At 36.4% G+C, this 18,808-nt stretch overlaps 3 protein-coding genes across 4 annotated transcripts; 2 read left to right on the top strand and 1 right to left on the bottom strand.

The window, feature by feature from the left end:
• The first annotated feature begins 1,175 nt into the window (after positions 1–1,175).
• Positions 1,176–7,464, top strand: LOC105169003 (putative L-cysteine desulfhydrase, chloroplastic). Its single transcript, XM_011089252.3, has 2 exons — positions 1,176–2,765; positions 7,122–7,464. Exon 1 carries the CDS (start codon positions 1,442–1,444, stop codon positions 2,759–2,761), a length of 1,320 nt encoding a protein of 439 aa, XP_011087554.1. The 5' UTR covers positions 1,176–1,441; the 3' UTR covers positions 2,762–2,765; positions 7,122–7,464.
• An 800-nt stretch (positions 7,465–8,264) lies between these two features.
• LOC105169002 (uncharacterized) lies at positions 8,265–12,138 on the top strand. 2 transcript variants are annotated; one of them, XM_011089250.3, is made up of 3 exons: positions 8,265–8,755; positions 9,537–9,893; positions 9,968–12,138. In XM_011089250.3, exons 2-3 carry the CDS (start codon positions 9,544–9,546, stop codon positions 11,952–11,954), a joined length of 2,337 nt encoding a protein of 778 aa, XP_011087552.1. In that variant the 5' UTR covers positions 8,265–8,755; positions 9,537–9,543; the 3' UTR covers positions 11,955–12,138. The 2 variants fall into 2 exon arrangements, with proteins under 2 accessions (XP_011087552.1, XP_011087553.1); XM_011089251.3 differs by lacking the exon at positions 8,265–8,755 and having other exon boundaries at positions 9,750–9,889.
• Positions 12,139–15,397: 3,259 nt separating this feature from the next.
• On the bottom strand, positions 15,398–18,451 carry LOC105169001 (uncharacterized). Its single transcript, XM_011089249.3, has 2 exons — positions 15,929–18,451; positions 15,398–15,752 (listed from the first exon to the last, which is right to left on the bottom strand). Exon 1 carries the CDS (start codon positions 18,299–18,301, stop codon positions 16,112–16,114), a length of 2,190 nt encoding a protein of 729 aa, XP_011087551.1. The 5' UTR covers positions 18,302–18,451; the 3' UTR covers positions 15,398–15,752; positions 15,929–16,111.
• Positions 18,452–18,808: the final 357 nt, after the last annotated feature.

The following is an 18,808-nucleotide window of genomic DNA, read 5'->3' as shown; positions in this document are numbered from 1 at the left end:
TTTTATATAAGTATATAAATCATACCCAACAATCAAAAAATATTAATAGCTTGTGTAATGATATTTATATTGTTGAGATGGTATGTATAATTTTCAAAAATATAAATAATTTGTGCAAATTATGTTGACATTTCTAGTAATTGTACGCATTATTATCTAAAAAGTATGAATTCTTTGTATAAAAAAATCGTAAATTAGGGGTGTAAACGTACTTATCTTATACTTATTTGTAGATTGTTATGTTACATGATTTAAAGCATTAGCTAATACAACAAATAATTTGACATGGCCTCTAAATTTTTATTTACATTTTTCCTTGCCATTATTTTGAAGTTCTTCACACATCTAAAATCCCATTATTATTTTTTTCCAATTAATTTGTTCCTAGTTGTATTCAGTCCCATGTTCAAAACAGACAGTAGATCCACTTGTAATATTCCTAAACACTAAAAAAAATGACATCCTAACCTACATAAAATATTTCATATATACAATTTCAAAAGTTTTAGCTTTACCTAATTTTTAGCACCAAACGTCATATCCAACTACTCACACCTCTCTACAATTATAAAATATAATCATTATTGTAAATTATTCCGTTAATAAATAAATAAATTGGATCAATATAATAAGTGTTCATTTGATTTTGCAATTGTGCATGTTAGTATCACTTTACTAAATTATAATAATTTATTTTTTTATTGATACTTATAATTGTATCATAATTATTACAAAACATATTATGAGTTATTAAATGGAATCATGGGATAAGGCATTATTACCTTTTCAGAAAATCTTTTAATAGGTTAAGGTTATTATAACGAGATTTTGGACAATTATATTCCATTTAATAAATATATGATGTGCATAAAAAATCTTTTTTTTTTCAAATAAAATAATTGAGATAATCTTTATACAAGTTATGTATATATTTTGAATGAAATAAAAGATATGGGATGATTGACTTTCTTTAATTTTAGATTTGATTAATTCTTCTATTTAATTAAATAAATATAAATTGGATGCATAAAATTTTTGCACGTGAAATAAGAATTAAATGAATGAATTTGGATGGGGTGAATTAAATGTGAATTAGAAACAATTGAAAAATCAAACTATAAATATAGCAAAGATATTAATAAGTTGTTAATTGTGTGTAATCAAAGTAGGGAGGGAGGGAGGGATAGGATAACGATTCTCCAAAGCTGCACTGCACATCCGACCAAGAAAATGTCACGTGACCTGCACGTGGGAGGTCGAATGTCAACCATCTCTGGTGCCGGCCGGCATATCCAGTGAAGTCTCCACTTCAACCACTATGTGAAAGTTTCCTTTTTGTTTCTTTGCCAACTTTCATGTTTTTATTACACACTCTCACGCACTAAGCACCACCACCCAAAACGGCCGAAACCCTCCGCCGGACCTCCACCACTAGGCCCAAATGTCGCTCATCAACGGCACCACCGCCATCAACCAAGACCCAGATTCTAAACCCAAACCCATCACTTCGTGGGAGCTCCGGACAGAATTCTCCCACCACGACCCTACCGTCGCCCGGATAAACAACGGCAGCTTTGGCTGCTGCCCCGCCACCATCATGGCTGCCCAGCAGCGCTACCAGCTCCTGTACCTCCGCCAGCCCGACTACTTCTACTTCCACACCCTTAAGCCCTCCATCCTCCGGACCCGCCGCCTGATTCAGACCCTGATCAACGCCGACAACGTCGATGAAGTCTCCATCGTTGACAACGCCACCACCGCCGCCGCCATCGTCCTCCAGCACACCACTTGGTCGTTTTTCTCCTCCCTTTTTCAGGCCGGTGACGCTGTCCTCATCCTCCACTACGCCTACGGCGCCGTGAAGAAGTCCGTACAGGCCTACATTTCGCGTGCTGGTGGCCACGTGATCGAGGTTCATCTTCCCTTCCCTGTTAAATCTAGTTCTGAGATTGTTTGTGAATTTCAAAAGGCCCTTCAAATGGGAAAAGCAAATGGTAGGAAAATTAGGTTGGCCATCATTGATCATATTACTTCTATGCCTTCTGTGATCATACCTGTGAAAGAACTGGTTAGAATGTGTAGAGATGAAGGCGTTGATAGGATCTTTGTTGATGGGGCGCATGCCATTGGAAATGTGGAGATAGATGTGAAGGATATAGGTGCTGACTTTTACACAAGTAACTTGCACAAGTGGATGTTTTGCCCTCCAGCTGTTGCATTTTTGTACTGTAAGATGTGTGATGAATTGTCAGACTTGCACCACCCTGTGGTGTCTCACGAGTATGGTAATGGGCTGGCAATAGAAAGTTCGTGGACTGGGACGAGAGATTACAGCCCACAACTTGTGTTGCCGGAGGTGATGGAATTTGTTAGCAGGTTCGATGGTGGGATTGAGGGGATAATGAGGAGGAATCATGAGACTGTTGTTGAGATGGCCCAAATGTTGGTGGAGGCATGGGGGACAGAGTTGGGGGCACCCCCAGAGATGTGCTCGAGTATGGCTATGGTGGGAATGCCTGCTTGTTTGGGCATCACGAGCAGTTCAGATGCATTAAAGTTAAGAAAGCATTTGAGGGAGTGTTTTAATGTTGAAGTGCCAATTTACTATAGGGCATCAGTGGAGGGGGAGGTTGACCCAACAACTGGGTATGCGAGAATTTCTCATCAGGTGTACAATGTAGTTGAGGATTACTATAGGCTTAGGGATGCTGTGAACAAGTTAGTGAAAGATGGAGTTACTTGTGCTCTTTTCTACAAATAGGAAGGTACTCATTTTCTCTTGCTCTTTCTACCATTAGATACAGTTAATTATTATTAATTGCTTCAATGAACAACATATCTTCTTGATTTGTTTAATTTTCTGAAGCTTGTTCTTCTAAATGCTTGAGGTTTGTCTACTTTCTAATTTCCTTGTCTTTCATTTATGGTAAGTGGTAATTATTCACTATATTATGCCAGATTAGCAATTATTGCAGCTATTGGTAGCTTATAGTGCTATTTTACTTTTCTTGGGAGTACTTGACATTTTATTAGTCAACATTCAATTATTGTCTCTAAAACACCGTTGGATTACTTGGGCCATGACCATGCGTTCAGAATTGTATGGACATAATTTCGTAATCTAGATCACAATACACATGCTAATGTATCTTACCATCTCTACCATGTCATCTCACTTCAAATTTGATAAATTTCATTTTCTAATGCCAAAGTCTTTCATTAAAGGTTAGTGATTTAGTTATTGACGTCTAGGTTTCTTCTGTATAAAGATGAGTTAAACATCATTATGCAGCTATTGTCATGCTATTAGCTCAATGTTTATGAACAATGGTCATTAATTCATAAAGTGTGTGAAAACTTTCCTAGTAGAAACAACTCAGCTGAAATTTTTAGGTGAAAAATGGAAGGAAATATCGTGGACATTTAGGAAAAGGAATGGATAGATATGTGGACCCATAGGATGCAGTTGTTTAGATAGTGGAGCTCTAGGGGCTGGGAAGGGGATTAAAAGTCCCTAAGACTGCTGCTTATGCATTTTCGTCGCAATTGCCTGAGAGAACAGTGAATTATGCGCTATATTCTAGATCAAATGACAGAATTAAGACCACTTTAAGTAGTGAAGGGAGGAACAAAAGTTGAAAGAAAGATAAGATAAGATAATGAGAGGTCGGGCGTAGAGAGTAGACAGCTTAGTATGCAGTGTTTGCTCAAATCATTATAAAGTACCCTATTGACCTATTCTCTCATTTGGCTTTAGCTAAACTCGTTTTGGGTAGGAATTTCCTACTCTTGAATCCTAAGCTATAATCAAGTACCTAAAAATATCCTATCTGTTCCAAATTGTTCCAGCTCATCTTACCATTATTCTCAGCTGTAATCAACTCAGTGGAGCCCCCTATTCTATGTCATGTTTGATGCTTGTAAGAAATAAAAGCATATGCTAGCTCTGGAAAGAAAATCTACATGGCAGGAACTCAACGGTTTAATCAACAGTGTATTCTTTTATTTTGTAACATTCTGTGACATAATTAACTGAGATATGACCTTCTTATAGCATTGTGATAGTGGGAGTGATGTGAATGAGATGTTAGTAATGCATTTACTGTAATAATACCATTATAACTATTTTAGAAGTGCTAGCACCAGTGCGCCATGTTATGGGACTTTATCAGCCACCATAATATAAGATCCTTGAATAATTTGGTTAAGTCTGGTAAAACCTATCCTTAGATGGTTATCATTTGCCATTTTATTTGATATCTGATGTGCTCATTTTTGTGATTATGATCAAGAGAAGTTAAAAGCTAGAAGCTTCAAATATTGAAGTTGTTTGTGTGGTGGTAACAGGGGGTTCTTTTGCCAGCCCAAATTGAGAGGGAGTCAGAGAACAATGGAGCTAATTATGAGTGGTGGAGTGGATATAATTATTCTTTTCTGATTTACCCTTGCAATAGATGTGAGGTGGTACGGATCAAATTTAGCATGAATATGATTGCGTCCACTTCAAGTAGAAACAAACTATGGCAATTGACTTGCAACAAATATTAACTTGATTGTGGTATAACCAAAACTTGGAAAAAATGAAAAGATTTGGGAATTAGTTTTTTTCATTTTTGATAGAGCAATCATTTTAAGAAAGAGAAAGGACAGAAGTAGAATTAGGCAAGAGTACTAATATTCTGATATCAACTTGATGCATGTCTTTTAGGTTTAGGGAAAATTGAAAAACTGATCTAATCACGATTTAAGCTATTGTGTTGTTTGGTTTAGTTGGGAGAAGCTGATTGAAAAAATAATTGTTCTTAAAGTTGATTATTTGGGAGTCAATTACAACTAGACTAACAGAGGAAAAAAACTGAAATTTTCATGGAAATGGTTTTTAGTGAGTGTAGAAGAAGGAAATTGGAAGTCAGATCTTTCATATACATCAGGAATATATCCTTCAAACCTACGACCAACCAATGTTCTATAATAATTTATTTAATGATGCATTCTTTGTATAATCATTATCAGAAAGATAATGTAATTTGTAAACCATATAGAATGCTAAAAGGTTGTGAATCTCTCCCCTAATCATAAAGGAAACTCTAGGTTGTGAATAATGTGTTCTGGCTGCCACAAATGATTAATTATTCAGTTTTAATTTATGGGGTGTTTGCACTCCGAAACGCTTTTCCTCTCTTTTTATTCAACAGCAGCAATGATTTTGTGCCTCTCTCACACAATGATGTTTACTGTGTGTCTGGCATGCACTTCCATGAGAGAGATAAACGATACATATGAGAATCGTTGCACCTAGTATTATATAGATTTCGACATGTCTGTGTGCTATATATTTTGGTCTCTTTTGATTTATTTGACATTCTGAATAGCATGACTTGCACCCAATGAAATGTCTGCTCATTAAGAAATGAAGAGAGTGGATAGTTTTGAAAACTTCAAAAACAAATTGTTGGGTTAAACTAAGTGCATTTAAGAAACCCTCACTGAAAGGAACCCATGAGCTCTGAGATCAAAACTGGCAATCCTGCCATGATTATGACCTGCTCTGCACCTCATAAGATTCTAGTCAGTCACATTCTAGGAGGTGCTTTTTGAAATAGAATTTTTTCACGAGAACTGAAAAGTGAGAGTATGGTAAATCTTTATGGTGTTACCCTTAAAAAGTATTGACTGGAAATTATGATGTCACATTATTAGTTTAGTCGGGAGCCTTAGTTTGGGGCATTTCGAAGAGGTATCAGAGCAATACGTTTAGGATATAGGAGTTACGAGATATGTTCCAGATGAGAAATGTACTTCACCATTTGTAGAGCAATATACACATATTTTCCCCTCTTTCTGGAGATGTCTGCATCAAGTCAATGGGCGCTGAATCACATGATCTGTAAATAATCTATTTATCCCCCAAGTATGTCAAAAGATCAGACAAGCCTTCATAAAAGAGAAAGTATCAACTGTTTCCTGCCAAACCAGGGAAGAGTATCTGCTGTTAGTGGCTTTTTGTTAAAATCTCTTGTGGACTTTCTGTTCAAGCAATTAGTGCAGAGAACTCGATGACATTAGAAAAATAAAATGTCAATAATATGTATAATGATTCTTTCTAATACAAGTTGAATAATTATTTGGCTGTTTCCCATTAAATGAACCTCTCGTCTCTTATTACTGAGGCAATGATATGCCTTTGCGTAAGTGTGTTTTTCTTTTGCATAATCTTCTCTTTTATTTAGTATTGAACGCAATTATTCAATCAGAAACTGCTCTTCTATCACCTGACTCCAGCTTTGAAATCTGTCCTTTATAATGCCCTTACTTTTTCATCTGATGACCTAAGCCAAAGGTAACTCTTCCTCAGCACAAATTTTCAAGTTAAATCATGTGGTGAGACAAAGTACAAACTACTGTATGGTCATGTGTTTAAATTCGGTTACTCTGTTTCTGTTAAAGAACAAATCAATAAGTTCTTTGTCAGTTTTGTGTATTGATTTGTCAAAAATTGAAAAGTTACTTGATGTTTAGCTACTTGTGTTTATATAAAACAAAGTTATCAGCTACTTTTGGGCTTCTGTTCTTCCCCCCTCCCCCCCTTTTTTTTTCTTTTGAAAAAAATACTTACGAAGCAAAATTCATAATTTCAAATTCCTTTTCTAAAATGAACCTTATAACTCAACTCCATTAACCTCTTTCTTTTATGGGAAACAAACCTTGTAAATAAAATGATTGCAGAAGAAACTGCTATTTGCACATGTTTATGGTGCTAATTCATGTATTTACTGGCCAAGAAAATGTGTACATCAAATGAGAAGATATGGTGTATATTAACTATTCTTTAAGCTGTGCATTTTGGTGTCTTTGTGAGGGTATTATTTTATTTTTGTTCTGATGATTTTCAAAAATCTGGAGACTGCTTTATATGAGAACTACTTGCTTTTGATCTGCTTTCATATAATCTTCTACACGAATTTTATTTCTTCTCCGATTAACATACTATATTCATTTATTTTTGCACCTCCAATTGTCCGAGATCTTTGATAGCGAGTAAAGTAATGCACATGCTATTCAAATGCAATTGACTTCACAGGGAAAAAGATGCCTGACTTCATTGTTTTCCTACTTGACAGCTTATGGGGGACATTACTCTATATACTTCTCCACAAAGCAAGAGCAGTGTCTAGCTTCAATGCTTATTATCCATGAGCAATGCCGACCTTTGAACTTAGAAAATGTGGAAGGCAAGGATATCATGATATCCTTACTGTCATAGCATTTCCGTGTAGAACTCCCTGAAGAAATAATGTTAGCTTGCAGGTTAGGGTCATGAGTAGAGGTCTCTGCCGTGAACAAATGGCTTGAACAATTTATGTATTGGTTCTTTTGCTCATGTCTTTGTATATGTTCAGCTGGACATCAATTATGATTTGCATGAAGTTCTCAGCAAATTCAAGCACCAATTTTCTGGCTTAATATACACTTCATACATTGTCTATGTTCTTACACTGTTTATACTAGTAAGTATGGCATATGCCCATTGATAGCTAGAAATGCGTTTCATAGAATCAGCATAAGTACCTGATATGCTTGTAAACCCGAGCATTTCAACATTCAAATGCTTTATATAGGCACAATGTGGGGAGGCACGAGCATTCCCGATCAGACGCTGTTGACGTGAGAAAGAGCTTATGCGGAAGTTCTCAGGCAAACCTCTGTAATTTGTTGTACCTGTATGTACTGCTCGCAGAACTTTGAATAGTAGTTAAAAATGTAATCAACCTTTGATGTTTGAACAATAACATGCATCTTAGTGTTTTTTCTTTTTCTTCTTCTTCTATTTTTTTTTTTTCCTAATTTGACCGGTAAAAAAGAACTATTGACATAATAAAAATATTTAAATTTATCGATGCTCACTACGTGAATACTTATATAGAATTATGAACCACTGAATCAGCATAAACAAAATCATTAAAAGGTGAAACACTCGATATATTTGAAATTTTACTCCAAATGCAACAATCATCTCAGGTTGCCATGATAATTAGTACTTGGTGATATATATATATATATATATTTGGTTTATCAGGTAAGGTGTAGATTATTTTTCTGGTGATATATATATATATATATATATATTTTTGGTTTATTGGGTAAGGTGTAGATTATTTTTCATACATTATAAGTTCTTAATATTAAAAGGTGTTTTCTAGTCTTAATTTTAAAGATAATATGTCATCCCCCCACCCACCTCCAGGACCCAAACCCCACCGCCAAAAAAAACAACGAAGAAATTAAACTTTGACTGGAGGGAGAGAGAGAACGCAATATGGTGTGTTCCTTAAATTGGCGAAAGCAAAAGGCGAAGCGAAATATGATTGGATTTGGATTTTGGGGCGAATGGGTGACGGCGCAACGACGTGGCTGCCCCCTTCCACCTCCCCCTACTCGTTGAATATCTTCCATCCAATTTCTCTCTCTACACAGTGCTCACCCAACCCACCCCTTTTCTCTCTGCACATTTCATAAACAAAATCATTTGTAATACCTCTTTCATTTCTCTTTTTATCACTTTTTTCCTTGCACAAACATTCACCCTCAGTTTCCGCATATGCAAATACGACCTTCCTTCCCTTCACTTCTTGTTTCTTGCTGGAGTTTTTTTTTTTTTTTTTTTTTTTTTTTTTTTAAATTTTTGGTCTTTCTTGAGGAACCCTTTTGCTAATTGCTGAGCCCAGATCGGCTGAAGGCGACGATTTCGATATTGGTAACAATCTGCTGTCTTCTACCACTTCAATCATGTTATTGTCGTTTTTAGGGTTTGTAGGTTTTGTTAGTTCCAGACTCGATGATTTTGAAATTTTTTGGCTGTTGTATTCGCTCTTTGTTTATGAACTCTCTATCTCTCTCTCTTTCTTGGCTATAGCGCGTTGCAAGTACTCTAGGGGTATGAAATTGTGATTCTCATTTTTCCTGATGTTTGAAGATTGTGTTTTGCTTAAGTTATAATTGTAGTAACTGCTTCCTAATCAACTGCAAGGTTACTGTTCCGAAGTTACACGTTCAATAATTTTCGGTGGTTGTGCTTCAAAGTCCGTGCTTGTGATTTTTTATATTCCGTTTTCTCTACTCTTTTGGTGTACTTGATTGTCTGCCCGTTCCTATGTAGGGCATTGGAGTGGTTATTACTTGAGGTGTGTATGCAGAAATTGGAGATAATACCTGTTTATAGTTGGACAGGTGCAGATTTTGCATCTGACAGAATATCTCTGTACTCTATTGCCCTCTGAGGAGGTCCTTTTGCTTGATGCATTTCTCCTCTAGAATTACACCTATGTTTAGCCCCTAAGCTGTAGAAAGTTAATCTTAGATGATTTTACAATTTAGATAAAAGGTTTAGGAATGTCGAAATTTTTAGGTTAAATTGATTGTTAATTGGGGTCAGTGGAGTTGATTGTGGCATGCTATAGATACTTCGAAATCACATTTCTTGCCATTCAATTCATCCATGTTTAGTACTGTTTTCTGATGATTGTCCCATTAAACAGTGACCTAATGATGGCTGAGAAGAAAGTTATAGTCATTTGTCAGTCAGGTGGTAAATTTGAGACCAGTGCCGATGGTATACTTTCTTATGAAGGTGGTGATGCCCATGCTATGGAAGTTGATAACAAAATGAAGTTTAAGGATTTCAAGTTGGAGGTAGCAGAGATGTTTAATTGCAATCTTGCTACCATGTCGATCAAATACTTTCTTCCAGGGAACAAGAAGACCCTTATCAGCATCTCCAATGACAAAGATCTCAAACGCATGATCAAATTTCATAGCGACTCTGACACTGCAGAGATTTATGTTGTGATGGAAGAAATTGTTGCCCCTGAAGCGTCCTACATGCCGGGCAGTAGGTAGTCCTTTTACTATCAAATATCCTGGAAATTTTGTGCACTGTGCATGAAAATGTTGGTATTCTATCTTGCAGGTCAAGTAGGACATCTTTGTCTGAAGCTGCCGTTCCCCTTAATGCTTCCCAAACTATGATGAACAATGCTGTGGATGATATAAGTGAGCCTGGTCTTCTGCTTGATGCCACTTTTGATATGGTCAGTGATGCCAACCATGACGAGGCGCAAACTGATGTACCAACTGAGATTTCTGTACCTACTGAAATGCCTATGCCAATTTCTTTTGTTGGTTCCTACAGTGAAAAGCATGCTAAAGTCGCAGAGAAGTGGCAGGACAATATTACTGGTGTGGGCCAAAGGTTCAATAGTGTACATGAATTTCGCGAGGCATTGCGCAAATATGCCATTGCACATCAGTTTGCTTTTAAGTACAAGAAGAATGATAGTGATCGTGTAACTGTAAAATGCAAATCAGAGGGCTGTCCTTGGAGAATTCACGCATCAAGGTTGTCGACCACCCCACTGATTTGCATTAAGAAAATGACTCCAACACATACATGTGAAGGTTCCATGGGAACAAATGGTTATAAGGCAACAAGAAGTTGGGTTGCTAGTATCATCAAGGAAAAACTTTCAGTTTTCCCAAACTATAAGCCGAAGGACATTGTCAATGACATCAAACAGCAATATGGAATCCAGCTAAACTACTTTCAGGCTTGGCGGGGCAAAGAGATCGCCAAGGAGCAGCTTCAGGGTTCTTATAAAGAGGCATATAGTCAGTTACCATTTTTCTGTGAGAAGATAATGGAAACAAATCCAGGAAGTCTAGCTACATTCACTACTAAAGAAGACTCAAGCTTTCATCGCCTCTTTGTTTCCTTTCATGCTTCTTTATATGGCTTTGAACATGGCTGCCGTCCTTTGCTTTTTCTGGATAGCATATTTTTGAAGTCAAAATACCAAGGATCTCTGTTGGCTGCTACAGCTGCTGATGGGGACGATGGATTCTTCCCTGTTGCTTTTGCTGTTGTAGACACAGAATCTGATGAAAACTGGCGATGGTTTCTACAACAACTAAAAACTGCTCTGTCAAATTGTCATGGATTAACTTTTGTTGCTGATAGAGAAAAGGGATTGAGAGAGTCAATTGCTGGAATTTTTCAGAATGAGGATGTTCACCATGGTTTCTGCCTGCGCTATCTGTCTGAGCAGTTTCTTAGAGATTTGAAGGGAAAATTTTCTCATGAAGTGAAGCGTCTTATGGTTGAGGATTTTTTCAGTGCTGCTCATGCCCCTACGCCTGAAGGTTTTCATAGATGTGTCGAAAGCATTAAAAATATTTCAGTCCAAGCACATAATTGGATCATGCAAAGCGAGCCCGTTCACTGGGCAAATGCATTCTTCCAGGGTGCACGATATAACCATATGACGTCAAATTTTGGGGAGCTGTTCTACAACTGGGTACGCGATGCACATGAATTGCCCATAACGCAGATGGTTGATGCGATACGGAATAAAATTATGGAACTAATTTATTCTCGCCGTTCAGAATCTATTGATTGGCTGAGAAGGTTGACTCCCTCGATGGAAGACAGACTAGAGAAGGAAAGTGCTAAAGTTAGTACACTTCAGGTATTAATATCAGCTGGTAACAGATTTGAGGTTCGTGGAGAGACTGTTGAAGTTGTTGATGTTGATAACTGTGATTGTAGTTGTAAGGGTTGGCAGCTTACTGGATTGCCTTGTTCTCATGCAATTGCTGTCATTGGTTGTCTTGGCCGAGACCCACATGATTATTGTTCCAGATACTTCACAACTGAGAGTTACAGAACAACATATTCTCAGTCAGTACATCCTATTTCAAATGTAAATGGCCCTTTTCAGAAGGGCACTTCTCAGCTTGCAGTAACTGTAACCCCTCCCCCAACTCGTCGTCCACCTGGACGGCCTACTACTAAAAAAACTGGCTCACAAGATGTGGGAAAACGGCAATTCCTATGCAGTAGATGCAAGGGTACTGGCCACAACAAGTCGAATTGTAAAGAGCTTTTGTTGGAGTGTTAGGCTTGTAAGTAGATGTTTCTGGCAGAGCTAGTTTAGATTCTATTTACTGTCTTTGGACATGCAATAACCAACACATCCTTGCTAACCTCAATAAGAGGACAGGAAGCAGTTCGGTGCAACTACATTTTCTATGCTGTTGTTCTCAAAATTAATGCATATGTATGATCTGTGTAGTTTGGTGTCATCTAAGGTTTATCGTAATCCTTTGTAGTTAAGTTGACATACATTCTAGCTGTTATCTGTTTTACTTGCTGAAACTTAGGTCAGTCTGCTGAGTGTTTCATGTAAGTGAATTTGAAAATTTAGTTGTGTTCATCATTTTGACCAATTACTTTCATGTAAATGATATTGAGAAAAACTTTAGGAACTAGAATATATTGGCCGCTAGCAATTATTGAAAGACTACTTTCATAATTTCATTAATTCTTATCAATGACTTAGTATTAGTTCCACAGAGATATATATGTTTCATCTATAAATTTAATGATCTGATTCCCTCCAGATGATCTCAAATTGGATTAATGGGTAACTATGTCTATTTTAACAAATCCACTTGTTATAAACAATTGGTAGATATGGATACGCTATTCTTTTCCCCTTGAGTGCAAGAGCAGCTGTAGATTGCCTTCTGATTGAAGGTAATGTTATATTCCTTATTATTTATTAACATAAATTTGTGTCTTGTATATGTGTCGTCTAATGTCAATGCTCTTGTGGATTGGAGGTCTCTGACCGAGTATAATTTGCTTCCTCTTGTACTCTGTTTCTGAAATTCCGTTCAGTCTGGCTTTAGCTAAAGCTGTTAAATGTATATGAATACCTCAGATCACTAGAGAACTCAAACCATCTAGACATGCTTAGATTTTTTTTTTTTTTCACTAGAGGGGGTATGGATATCTTAGCATTAGCTGCTTGTGCCTTGTTTGAGTGGTTTATGGGATATCGATCATTATTGGAAATTTCAGTTGTAGGCCAATTTTGTTTCAACAGGATGGCTACAGATAATTATTATATATAAATCCAAAAAACAAAAGGGGAAGTAGTAATATGGACACCAAAATGCTTTCTTGAACAAAACAGATGCACCATAAAGGTGTAGCTATCAACTGCTAATTTGAGATTAGCGGAATAGTCCAAGTTATTTGGAAGTGTTGGTCCTGGTAAAGTATTCTTGAGCACTCACTGGAGTGCTGTTCAGACTTTTTCTCTTTCAACTGCAGTATGAGTGCAGGTTGGGATGCTTTTTCATGTGACTTACGCAATTTTATCGGGATACATTGTTTTTGGTGTCTGTTTTGGTTTGTGGTTAGGTGATGGATTACTGGTTTTTTAACAGGAAGGCTGCATTGCTTGTTTTATTGAGTAGATACTATAGGTGGGGGACAGACCACCTGATACTAGAGTTGGGAAACCCTGTCATCTTCTTTCCTTGCTGCCAACTCTACATTTTGAGTTCTATTCCTAGGACTCACCTATTCAATCTCTTGCATCGTTCAGTATACAAACCTTCATTCCCCTTATGTTTTGATAAGCTGATGGCGTAGGGAGTCTGTTATTAGTAGTGTGTTTTGATACGTGGTACGGAAGTGCTAGGATATCGGGTTTTTCAGGTCCTCACTTTGAGTTGGAAAGAGCTAGATTTCCCTATGAAATCATGACCATTCCTCAGGTGAGGTTTACTCATTTGGATCACAGGGGTAGTGCGATCTCCCAAGACCCATGGTTAGACGAGCTTATAAGAATTAGAATGACATGGTAATGTTCCCTCTCGTGGCGACCACATGTTCTACCTGTTGAAGTGCACTTGGAAGTGGAAGCTATTCACAGGACATTGTCTTTTTGGTTATTATATATACTTAGTTTCACTTTGTACTCTATTCCACTGTTGCACTTGGGTTGTAGCTAGCATCCCTGCCCCTTGCCGCAGAAACTTGCTTAGTGACACTCAGTTTTGCTTATAATGCTGGCTGGTACTGCGGTTGTTGGTACCCTTGGTGCAAGACATATAATCCCACACCAACCATAGCTACTTATACTATTATCTTCGACTTTGGCTTTCACGGGAATTTTCTAACTGTGTGTGTAAGAGTAAATTGTAGGAAAACAATCCTCTGCGTTGTCAAAATAACGTCATCTCATCTTTGTGGATGCTGAGAACATTAATAAGATAGTAAGAAAACTTTGAGACTTCTATGAACTTCTTCCATGGCCTACTTATCCACGTGCCAATTAAGCTTGTTAATGAATAGGGTATTACCCTATACATACTTAAAAAATAACTTTAAATCCATACCCATACCTTATTCGATGGGTAAAAGACTCTGCCCTACCCTAGACTCATGAAATTAAAATAATGGGTATAAATAGTGTTTAATCTCTAAAATTCCTATGGGCATTGATATTGTCTAAAGTCAAAAATGTTCATTTATTCATTAATTTAAAAATATTGCATTAATTAAATTTTAGTAAATCAATCAAATAAATGTATTTGATATTTTAAAAAATTAAAAAAGTATACAATCGTTTCATTACATATTTTATTTATATTAATTATGTATTTAAATTTTGACCAAATATGCTAGAGTTTTTTATGTTGATTTCGTAATTGCTTAAATTATGATCAAATTAGCAAAACTTAACTTGACATTCGGGAAATAAAAAAATACGAATTAACCTAATTTAGTTAAATTTGACTAATACATGAAATAAATAAATTTTGTTTGAATTCAAAGTATTAAAGATTCATCAAATCAAAGCTGAATGCAAATACAAATTCAAATGATACTTAAGAGATCTAAATGAAAGTTCGATATATTATACTTTATTTTATTTATTTTTATCAACTCTTACGTCTTTATTTTTACTTTGAACTTGTCTCGATTTCATAATAAATTAATATTCTTGATCCATTATTTGGATAAATTTAAAATTCTTATTAAAGATTTTAATAATATCGGTTCGTCATTTGGATATAATCAAATTTATTATTTAAATTTCTCAATTTGCACCTATTGAACTTTAAGTAATTAGTTTTAATTTATCGATCAACGGGTTATGAAAATTCACTAATAAGTTAAATTAGTAACATACATTGTTTGACTTGAATGTAAACTTAAAATTTAAGAAATTATAATCTTTTAAACATATTGCAAAAAAAAAACAAATAGATCTAAAGTGAGTAAGACCCAAACTCTACCCAATTTTTTTGGTATAATTTGAGTAAGACCTTATGCATCTTTTATAGAATAGGATATGAAAAAATTGTTACGAGTATTTGTTGGATTTAAGTTCATAGTCTTCTAAAATTAATTATAATTATAAATAAATTCTCATTGATAGAAAAATTATAAATACCCTAAATTGTTGACAAAGATGGAGATTTGGATCTTGATTTGTTTGTAATTGTTAGTGCGGAAAGATGTTAAGAGAAGCAGCAGAAAGAATGGAGTGAAGATGGTCTATTAGTATTATCCCTCCCACACACCAAAGAAAGAAGAATCCATCTGGCGGATCGGCAGAATGAGAGGTTCTACCACTAAACACTGGTGGGGCAAATCATCCTCACCCCACCAAGACCCTCTGCCACACAACTTCGTCGTGTGACAAGAAAGCATGACTATGTGTACACTTGTTGAGAAGAAAGATTCAGTTGAAGTATATAGGAACTGCAAGCTCGGCAAAACAATAGAACTAGATGTGATGACGTTCTTGGCTCAACACAGGGAATAGTCCAGCATTCCTTTCGCAAGATCCATGAGTATCCAAGATTGATAGTTCCTCAAGAAAAAAGTAGTCTACCTGGAATGGGAATAAGAGCTCCAAAGCATTAAAGCATGCATTTCTATGATTGTCATAGCATGATGAAGTATATATTAGATTTGTCCCTGTCCGATCACCTCAACAGAAAAGGCAAAGAGAACCAACAGTTTTGCTGGAAGATTTCACAGATAAAGGAAAACAGAAGATGAACTAACCTGTACAAAGGTTGCGCTTCAGATTCCCCATCATCCTATCTCAACACTTATGTGCCAAGGATGCTAGCTCCATCCACATTAACTGTGGAGCTTGTAATACACAAAAGTGTGCCGTAGTTTAACAAGTTTCTTGGCCCAAAGGACTTGATAAATGGCTCTATACTGGAAAAGAGAATGAATCTATCATCTTTTCCCCAGGCCCTCTTCAAGAATGCAACTCACATTGTCTTGAATGCTAAATATTTCACTACCAGATTTTCTGCCCACCATTTCCTTTCTTGCAATAGAACCTATTAGCAATGCATGCGTGGAAGCATCTGGGACCCAACCCTTTTCCAACATTAAATCCAGCAAGTGGCTTGCCTCACTTCTGTATCCTTCTCTCCAGAGGCTATCAATTAGTACACTATACATAGTTGAATCAAGAATTTCAGGCATGGAGACAAGCTTGTCAATCGAAGGAAAAATCAAGTGCATTTGAGAATACTTAGCCAAACAAGACAACAAGCAACCTAATGTTTCTGAATCAGGAATTAGGTCCTCACGCAGCATTAAATTGAAAACAAAAACGCAATCTCCTATGTGATCCAAAGCACTCATGCACTGAATGAGAATGCAGTAAGTTTCCGCATCAAGAGCACAGCCAATTACTATCATTTGTGCAAGCATCATCCAGAGATAATTTTCCTGGCCCAACCTAGATAGACCTCTCAAGATATTGTTGTAACTGGCACCTAAAGAAGCTACCACATCAGTGGAGTATGCCAATGATAACAATTTGATGGCTCTATTAACCTCTCCACTTGCACAGATTTTCTCAATCAACATATTGAAGGAGGTCAATTGAAGAGTACAACCTTTATCACACATATAGCAAAACACTTTAGCAGCATCTTGAATGTTTCCCCTCTGACAAAGACATTCAACAAACTCAGCATAAGAGACAGAATCCAAAACCCAATATTTCGATTTAATATGGCCAAACAAATATAAAGCATCTGCAACTTTTCCCGTTTTACAGTTCCCAAGAATAAGAGCAGAGTAAGTAGCAGAGTCAGGTACGAAAGAAGAAATAACCATCCTACAGACATACTCCGACGCTTTGTTGATCACCAAGTTCTCACAGAGAAATCTGATAAGGATATTCCAAGAACTAGCATCAATTATACTCCTCCCAAGCATATCACGGAACATATCTTTTGCCAAGATAAAATTGCCACTGTTGCAATATGATGCAAGAATTGAGTTATGAAGACAAGTATCCATGAGATTTCTCTCTTCCAGTAAGTTCCGGGCTTCAGTGATTTTATTTAATTTACAAAGACCATTTATTATATCTACGTACACTTGATGATCAGGCAACAAGCTACTGTCAGTCATCTCTTTAAAAAGTTTGATCGCATCATCCATTTGGAGATGCTCACACAAACATCTTATCATAGCCCCATAAGTGACAGAATCTGGAGCTATATTAGAAGCTCTCATCAGTTTAAACAACCTTGAACCAATCTCTAGATTCTGCAGACCACAAAATATAGGTATTATACGAGTATAAAATCTAGAGTCCAGCTCACACCCGCATTCAAACATCTCCTGCAATATGCCAATCGACTGTTCCACTCTATTCCTTGCAGCAAGACCACTTATGAGGATCTCAAAAGTCCTGATATTGGGATTACACCCTTTCTTGTCCATTCTTCTGTACTGATCTATAGCTGTATCAACTCTCCCAGATTCAAACAGAGCCTCCAACAGGTAATTGAGGGTGTCGATATCCGGACAAATTCCAGCTTTCACCATTTCTTTATACACAAACAGCACATCCTTAAAATCTCTCTTTTCTTCCACAAGTGCACTCATCAATGCATTAATTATGCCTATAGAAGGCTTAAAACTACTTGAGTTCATAACATAAAGAACCCTCAAGGCTTCACTAAGCCTGTGATTACCAACAAATGAATCAATCAAAGCCAAAAGAGACTTATCAAAACCACGGCATTTCTCCCTTACCATTTCATGACAAAAACCCTCCATCTCCTCCACATTTCCGGCCATGCCCAGCTTCAGAATCATCATGTGATATGTATCTGCTGTGTGGTTGAATGTTTTCTGAAGGGAAGCCCATTTGAATAGCTTCACTGAGGAGTTCAAATCAGAGGTTCTCTCCAATACAGAGACTAAGCTATCGGGATGAAGCCTATTCTTTAAAAACTGAATCTTTGCTTCAAATTCAGCGGAATTCGATTGGCTTTGCTCGGATTCTTGGGTGGACTGCAAGTTAATTGCACATGATATCGAAGAAAGATGGGCATTCAGACAAGCCCAGTTAGGGATTCTCCTGGACAGCGTCAAAGATGAAAGTTTTATAGCCATTGGAGGTGCTGAGAACTAATCTCTTCTATATACGGACATAAGTATACAAGGATTTCTACAGGAATTCAGCTTTTACGTTTCCTTGTAGCCGAGAAAGAGGGTTTAGAGAAAAATAATCCGTGTTTAATATTTATCCCGAAAACCGAAAATGAACTGTAATATGCTACCGGGATGGTCGGTAACTAAAATAACTGATGAGATGTACATTTATACATAAAGTTTCGAGGAAAATACTATAGTTAGATTCAATTAATACGTTTAGTAATAGAGTGTGTTTGATATATATTTAGATTAATTATACTTAGATTCTTCTAAAAATATAAAATTATATTTTTCTCAAAAAAAATAAAATAAAATAAAATTATACTTACATCTCCTTCAAAAATTTATTATTTATCTTTAACCCCCTGTTGTTAAGATTTAAATGAAAATATTGACGTTAGCAATTTTCAATTTTACTATTCATTTTAACATTCTAATGTAATAATTTTGTACTTATAAAATAAA

The sequence above is a fragment of the Sesamum indicum genome, linkage group LG8 (genome assembly GCF_026168435.1).
Source record: "Sesamum indicum cultivar Baizhima isolate 11 linkage group LG8, ASM2616843v1, whole genome shotgun sequence".
Lineage (NCBI taxonomy): Eukaryota > Viridiplantae > Streptophyta > Magnoliopsida > Lamiales > Pedaliaceae > Sesamum > Sesamum indicum.
This window is presented reverse-complemented; position numbering and strand designations above follow the sequence as displayed.